This window comes from Sparus aurata, chromosome 1 (genome assembly GCF_900880675.1).
Source record: "Sparus aurata chromosome 1, fSpaAur1.1, whole genome shotgun sequence".
NCBI classification, from domain to species: Eukaryota; Metazoa; Chordata; class Actinopteri; order Spariformes; family Sparidae; genus Sparus; species Sparus aurata.
The window spans coordinates 30131214-30139114 of record NC_044187.1 but is presented as its reverse complement, the minus strand read 5'-3'; the positions used below and the strand labels follow the sequence as shown (position 1 = coordinate 30139114).

The 7901-nt window shown below is 39.8% G+C and overlaps 1 protein-coding gene across 1 annotated transcript; it reads left to right on the top strand.

The window, feature by feature from the left end:
• The first annotated feature begins 2995 nt into the window (after window positions 1-2995).
• coq7 (coenzyme Q7 homolog, ubiquinone (yeast)) lies at window positions 2996-6669 on the top strand. Its single transcript, XM_030424763.1, has 6 exons — window positions 2996-3201; window positions 3807-3985; window positions 4467-4581; window positions 4910-5049; window positions 6131-6199; window positions 6413-6669. Exons 1-6 carry the CDS (start codon window positions 3117-3119, stop codon window positions 6488-6490), a joined length of 666 nt encoding a protein of 221 aa, XP_030280623.1. The 5' UTR covers window positions 2996-3116; the 3' UTR covers window positions 6491-6669.
• The last annotated feature ends 1232 nt before the right edge of the window (window positions 6670-7901 follow it).

Genomic DNA, 7901 nt, shown 5'->3' with positions numbered 1-7901 from the left:
AAATGTGAAAACAATGTGAAATGAATCACTTATCACCTGAAACTGCAGCTCCCCTCAGCTATAGGGATCTTTACAGAGAGTTCAACCTCATTGTTTATCCGTCTGGCCCACAACTTCACTGTTTTGCTTCACTCTCACAGCACTCTCATTTTCAGATGCAGCATGCGGCTGTTTTCGGTGAGAAAGCTCTGCACAGCACCAGACAGCAGGCAAACACAGTTACGGACTAGCTGGTGGACAAGTCAAGCAGCAAGGACTGAGATATCTCCGCATTCAGGACCTTATATGTCAAGCTCGAAAAATGCTGGATTCTACATTTACTATAATGCAACTGTATAACTCTATAAGACATCATCAGGGTTCTTCATCACACCTATTCAACTGGTGATTGAAGGCCAAATGTTGCCCTTTAATAACCTCATTCTGGCCCTTTTATGTTAGTATTCTAATCAGCCCAGTTTATTGCTAAGCACAAAAGCACTCATGCTGTTTAAGCAGAGGGAATTTATAAGAATCGAACCGACAACCTACTTCTAAGATTAGATAAACGCTTACATTTTTTCCTGTCCTTTTATACATACGATGTTCCTTTTTGTTAAAACTAATTAACAAACAAGAAATAAGGACTGTTTTTTTTTTACCTTTACAGGTCAGAGATAGGTATTGTAAAAGTCAGGCCCGTTGGCACTCTGATCCCTTTTGAGCCACAGGAGTGGAATTTGGTGGGGTGCGCCTTTAAAATTAAATAAGAAAGGCCTCTTTACAAGATCTGGCCACAAGATTTGATAATAATGCAGGACACACCTTAGTTTATATTGTGCTTTTAAGGAACACATTCTCAAACAAATTAGCAAAACCCAGTGACACATAGGAGATTGAGCTTCTGGGGCCCAAGGGGTTATAAATCCCCAGAGCAGTTACTTGCTTTACCCTGTTCTTAATCCAGCTTTGCTCGCACCTGTAACCACACACACACTCACGCGGAGAGGACAAAGGCAACCCACACGTACCGATGTACAGCCACACATGCGTAGCCACCCACAGTCAGACAGACAGATAGGGAAGCACATAACCGGCGTCTCACCGCAAACACACAAACACACACACACAGAAAACCGACACACCCCGCCATTCACTGTCTTGGCCTTGTTTACTCATGACCATCACAGCTCTGCAGCAGTCAACCCCACCATTCCACAGATTCCTGCGTCCCAGCACTATTTTATGTGCTTTGTAGAAACGCTTGTGTTTTTTTTCTGCTCTTTCAAGACAGGAGTCAAACAGGCAATAATAAATAACGCTGACTAATATTGTGAAACTGAGAGATAACACAGAAGCTCAGAGCAAACACATTACATTTTTAGAATTAATTGATTAAAGTTGGGTTTGTGCATTTGAAATCTAATTGTTCTACATGCTTTGAGGGCCACACTGCAGTAACACATGCTTTTACTGAAACTGAAGTGATATTGAAAACTGGGTACGGCTGGAGTTTACAAAGTAAAAACTGGCCTGAGAAGGCCTTTATCTGTGCAACACTGCCATCTGTAGACCATCAACAATGACACTGATCGCTCCATAGACTCTGTTGTTTTCCTTGCTTAATTGTCTTATTGTCAGACTTACATAACACGCCCAGACAAAAGATGCACTCATGATTAGTTTGACACAGAAAACCAGACAGTGTCTGGCCAAAAGATGATTTTCTATATTTACTTTATTTTTTTAAAGTGTGTGGTTTCCTACCACAGGCCAAAGATATGTAGGTCAGGTGGACTACATGAACTCTAAATTGCCCGTTAAGTGTGGATTTGTTTATGTTGTGCTACCGCCATGTGTGACAGCCTGGTGACCTGTCCAGGAGACTGACCCTGCACAGCAATAAGCAGCTATAGAGCCTAGATGGATGGTTATACAGTAGATCTGAGTGTTTCTGATTTACACCATGCATATAAAAAAATAAACAATACTGGATCCATGACTTTTAAAAGCTATCTTAGGTAGTTCGTGTCTCAGTTTCCTTTAACCTTGCTCCCGTGATGACCTGCATGGGCCTCCACACTGAATATTTTAGGCCCACTGATTCCTTATTTGACATGTTACCTCCAAAGAATAATATCAGGCCTCCACAGCTAAGTTTATTTGTGAATAAAAACGATTAAAAAACCCAAGTGTTATAGCGGAACAATGAACATTAAAGAAACATAATGCCATCTAGTGAAAAACCCCGGAGTTGCATAGACAAATTGTGAAAAATGAATCACTGCCACAGTATGACAGCAGACGTGGTGACTTTATTAGACGAGAAGAGTTTCTGTAGACAGTCGTGCTTCACGGACTAAAATAATGCCAATGACATAATGCAAATCTGTTCAGATTTGACATTCCATCGGAAGTAGCTGAAGCACTTATGTTGTGACTGTCTGAATATTGTCGTAAATGTCTAAATATTTTGCATAGGTCTGCATATCAGAGATATTTTAACCTAGAACCAAAGAGGGCTTTAACCAGTCTTGTATAGAGTATCAAAAAGCCATACTTGAGTAAAAGTCAAGCTATTGTGTTAAAATATTACTTTGGTAAAAGTAAAACTCACCCATATGACACGTACTTGAGTAAAAGTCTTAAAGTATCTGATATTAACTGCAATTTATGAACTGCAATAAATGTACTTAAATATCAACTACTGTTTTTTTTTGTTTTTTGTTCTTGTGGTTACTGGATTTGGAATTTCTGATTATTAATTACATTAAAAAGTGTACAACTGTGGCTCTGGTGCAGGCAGTAATCTGCAAATAATTTGCCTCTACAATCTAGTGAAGTGGAGTTATAAAGAAAATGGAAATACTCAAGTGAAGTGAAAGAATCCGAAAATTGTACTTAAGTGCAGTTCTTGAGTAAATGTACTTAGTTACAACAACCCATCACTGCTTTTAACACACATTTATAGCAGTGCGCTCTCGGAAGGCAGTGTGGTGCAAGTCGTTACGCGCTTACGTCATACGCATGCGACACCCACGTCCACCCTCTGACATTTTCAATGACAGTTTGCATAATTTTTTCTACGTGCCTTTGATAACACAGGTACCTGGTACCTGAACTAAAACGTGGCTACTATGCAAAGAGCCGCACACACAGCTATGTATGGCTGGTCTAATATTGTCGGTCCAGCGATGATTCGTCAGTGTTTAAAACACAGAGGTAAGCTGTAGGTCTGTAGTTTACTTTAGTAGCGACAGCTAAGAGCTTAAGTGCTAAAAATGCTAAAAACACTTTAGGACTCATATGTATCTACCGGGTTATTTCAGATATTTTCTTTTCGAAGTACTGTTCTTTTGACATGCTTTTGCTGAGTCATGAGCCGCAGGGTAACAGGAGCTCAACTGGACATAATGTCCAACAGCCGACTTGTTAGCTAACAGATGGCAAACACTGTTGAGATTGTGTGTTTTGTCATTTCTGTAATACAGGAGAACATAATTTACCAGCTAGCTCCGTAGCTACAACACATTTATACCCGTAAGCGTTTATCCAAATACTTGTGAAATTATAATTTTTTAAGTGACCAGTGACCATTTAGTGACCAGTCACTAGCAAGACCAGCATATGTTGTTTTGGTGCTGGTCTATGCTGTTTTTTTTACATAAGGGAACACATTTTTGGGGTAGCTTATTACGAGTTAAGGACACGCTTTGAGCCTTGAGGTCCTTAAAAGCACTCAAAATAATTTCCTTAAGGCTTCATTGTCGTTATGTGTTTGTCAGTGTGTTGTGAGCTGTTAGCTAACCATGGACTGTATGTGACAGTGCCCGTGCAGCTGAGCTCACGTGCTTACAGTGTGGTCCCGCCCCCACGCGACAGTGAGGAGAAGGAGATGTTGGACCGCATCCTGCGCGTGGACCATGCGGGTGAATACGGGGCCAACTGCATCTACGCCGGCCAGATGGCAGTGTTGGGCCGATCAAGAACTGGACCTCTTATCCAGGTACGGACGGAGCTTTGAAGTAGGGCTGAAGCCTGTCAACTGGCATCACTGTGTACCTGATTTATAAAATGCGTTACTGTTCTTTAATCTGCAGAAGACAGATCATACTGATGCTCCAAATGTCATTTGACACCGAACATTATTTCCTTTGTGGCAGGTTTGAGATAAAGGAATCCTAATGGATTAATCTTAACTTATCCTAAAGAGGGGTTGCCATTTCGTAGAAATATGGAATCACCTCTTAAACTAAGATTGCTCCATTCACTTATACTGATAAATGAGTAGATCTTACACCAGAATATGATTTGGGCAATAAAGCCGAATCTGGAAAGTTGTATTGATCTTGCCTCAGTGTTTCATCCAAAATCATTATTGTTGTTGTTCTTCTAAGTTACGCTCAAACATAGAAAAACTGTACCTTGCTTCATTGCTGTATTGTGATTCAAAGATAGAATTAATTGTGTTTTATTGTTTTTTTCAGGAAATGTGGGACCAAGAAAAGAAACACCTTGAGAAGTTCAATGAAATCCTGGCTGAGAACAGAGTTCGTCCCACAGCACTGTTACCCCTCTGGAACATTGCTGGTTTTGTATTAGGTCGGTACAGCTCAAAAGCATACATCAGAATGTGGATAAGTTGGACATTGTTTGAAGAACAAACAAGTGTACAAATGGTTTTGGTCACAGTTGGGGATTTCTTGTGTTATAGCTTGGTTTGACTTGGGTTGTTATCGTACTTCAAACGTACAGAAATTTTAAGTTTTACATACTAAAGGACACAGTCAGACACGTAAGTGTATAATAAAAAAAAATACAGGATGTGTAGCTTGAACCCTGTTTTACTAGTTGCAGTCTTAGCTAATATGGTGTTGATTTGTTTTTTACGTCTGAACTGTCTACTTCTCCTTTTTAAAATCTACACCAGGTGCGTCCTCAGCACTGCTGGGCAAAGAAGGGGCCATGGCCTGCACTGTGGCGGTGGAGGAGAGTATTTCAGAGCATTACAACAGCCAGATAAGAACTCTGATGGAGAAGGACCCCGACAGATACACTGAACTGTTACATGTAAGTCAGCCGCTGTCTTCTCTGCAACTCTGACATGACCTCACCTGTTTGTGGTGATGTAAAAGGATTTTAAGACAATTTATTGTGGATTTTCTACTTACGGTATAGTATTAAACAGAAACAAACAGGCATTTGAACAAAACAAAGAATATGTTTCGAACATTGATGTCTTTCAAGGGCCAAAGAAAACAAACAAGACGAGAGGGAAGATTTATTTTCTGAAAGTTAGCATGTAAGTGCCCAAACATTTGAAGGGACTGTAAATATGAGTGTAAAACATTATGTTTTTTCAAAGACATTGACACGAGAGTCATATGGTTTAATGCCTATTGAGATTGTATATTCAAACGGAGTAGCTGAAGGTAGGAAGTGTTCTCCAGACCACTCTACAGTATTTATTTATATGGAGCTGGTCCAGGTTTATTTTCTGGAGTTATACTGGTTTTACTGTTTTTTCCTGAAGTGGTCCAAGGTTAAAAAATGTAAGTTGTGATATTTTGTCTGCAGCATTTTTTCCTTAACTTACATCAACAGGTGCTTAGTAATATTAGTCGCTGGTCACAGTTTATGTCTTTCCAAGTTTGGACAGATTCCTCAAGCCACAAAAGAGTCCAGAGAGTGCTACACATAATAGCACATGACTTATTCTCTATTAAAATGGGTTAATTCGACAAGGAAAGCCAAAGCCTTTGCACTCGTCTTTTCCAGATGGGTTACACGAGCCCTCAGCACATGGAGATAGATCTCCTGCAGAAAGGGGCCTTTAAGGAATGATTTTTTCTGTTATTATGTCTGATTGTACAAGATAAAATACTAGGGCTCCATGGTTGATTTGTGCAGCTAGTTTTTAATGGATATAATGTCTTCAGTGTGACCAGCTGTTAAGGGCAACATTCACAGGTGAACCATGAAAATGAGACCATTTAAAAAAGAGATTAAACTTCATTGTTGCCATCAGAATAGATTGACATATATTTCTACTTATAAGAGATACAACTTTAGATAACACCAGAGCTAACATTGCTTATGAACTGAAACCTGAAGTTCACTGACTTCATGGTGTTGGGGTGTATTCAATTAGGTCATAAAGGAATTCAGAGACGACGAGATGGAGCATCACGACACGGGGCTGGAGCATGATGCTGAAAGCGTAAGTATATTTCATTATCCTGGTCTGAATCTTGGCTGGTTGATAATGTTTGTGTTGCTGTGATTAATGTGCCAGATGTTTTTGGAGGTCTTTTGAGTTTAGCTTACTGAGCTCTAATATATCAAGGACATTTTACTGTGTCATTGGATGTCATTGAAAGTACTGCACTCAAGTGTTTAATTTGTTTTTTGTTTTTTTGTTTTTTTGTTTTAGGTACCTGGATACTGGCTACTAAAAAATGCAATACAGCTAGGCTGCAAAGCTGCAATATATGTCTCTGAACGTGTCTGACGTGTGTAAAATCATGAAAAATCTTGACTAATGTTTGTTTTGATATGTGTCTCAGTTTGTGTAAATACATTTATTTGACTTTTCACTTCAGTAAAAATTCTGCTCGATTGTCCTTGAAGCACCTGGTCACGCATCCCTTTGTTTTACTATTTCGAGATTAAAAGTATTGTTTACAGACATTCATGATTATCTACATGAACCCACATTTTACCTTGTGTAAGATACATGTTTGTCCTGTTTCATTTCTTCTTGTAATGCTCGCCTTGAGTGGCAGCTTGTCTGATAAGTGAAGTTGGTGAGAAAATTGGTGCAGAAGACAAACTCTGAATAGTCAATATAAGAAATCCAATGGCAGTTTACCTGAATAATCTTGTACCTGCCGGTTTTGGACAATGGACATTAGACTAAGATCCTGTGTTCAACGAAAGATGAATACATGTAAAGAGGACATATTCTTACTAGCATACACAGCCATCATGCCTTTCAACAAACTCTCCTGTTTCACATGTAATAGTTCATATATCAAGCTGAGCAATGACTTGTCATCCCGGCCTTAGTGCTGAGCGCCCTCACACAGCTGCTCTGGGTACATTAGGTCACTGAGAAAGAGGGAATGACAGGAGGCTTGTCCAGGGACCCCTAATCTATTAGGCCTTTCAACAGTTTGAGCAAAGTGTTCATTCCCCTCCGAGTTCGTATAAGTTTGACCTCACTGTACAGTCAATACAGAATATTGAACCAAAGCTTTTTTTTTTTTTTACTATGCTTTAGCCTTATGAACCGGAGATGGTGCAGTGAATTATGGTCAGTGGTGGGCCCTTTGATGGTAATCTTTCTCTTGGCTCTAGCAGGCAGTGATTGGTCATATTGAAAATCCTATACTGGCATTAATCAAAATATACGAGCACAGATGGGTGACAAATGAAAGGGAAGACGGACATAATGTATAGTGTCCTGGCAAGAGGCGGGCCTCATGAACAACTTTAATCTATAGGTCTGTGAAACTCTGGGAAACCATTATTCCTCTTTCCCATTTAGTCCATGTATCCAGGAGGTCAAGAGGACGGTTTGGAACATCTCACACCCCTTATATTCTCCCCAAATTATAGTAGTGTAGATTTTATGTGGTGATGTAAAAGGATGTTAAGACATTTTATTGTGGATGTTCTACTTATGGTATAGTATTAAACAAAAACAAACGAAGCATTTGAACAAAAGGGAAGATAGAAAATGACACTTTGGCAAGCCTTTCTGAGATAGAATAGAGTCTGGGCCCAACACAGGTTCTGTTGCGGTCCACTGTGCATCTCCAAGAGCAAAAGTTCTCCACGTTTGGATGTGGCATCAGTTGGAAAAAGGGATTGACCAGTCCGGTCATCGCTTGCCCTTTGCCTTGTATCAAAACCCCCAG

What these genes read in the sequence shown, in the direction of transcription:
- coq7 (XM_030424763.1), top strand. Translation starts at nt 3,117, where the DNA reads ATGCAAAGAGCCGCACACACAGCTATGTATGGCTGGTCTAATATTGTC. An exon ending in GATACACTGAACTGTTACAT is followed by an intron (nt 5,050 to 6,130) that starts GTAAGTCAGCCG and finishes GTATTCAATTAG; the next exon opens with GTCATAAAGGAATTCAGAGA. An exon ending in TGGAGCATGATGCTGAAAGC is followed by an intron (nt 6,200 to 6,412) that starts GTAAGTATATTT and finishes TTTTTGTTTTAG; the next exon opens with GTACCTGGATACTGGCTACT.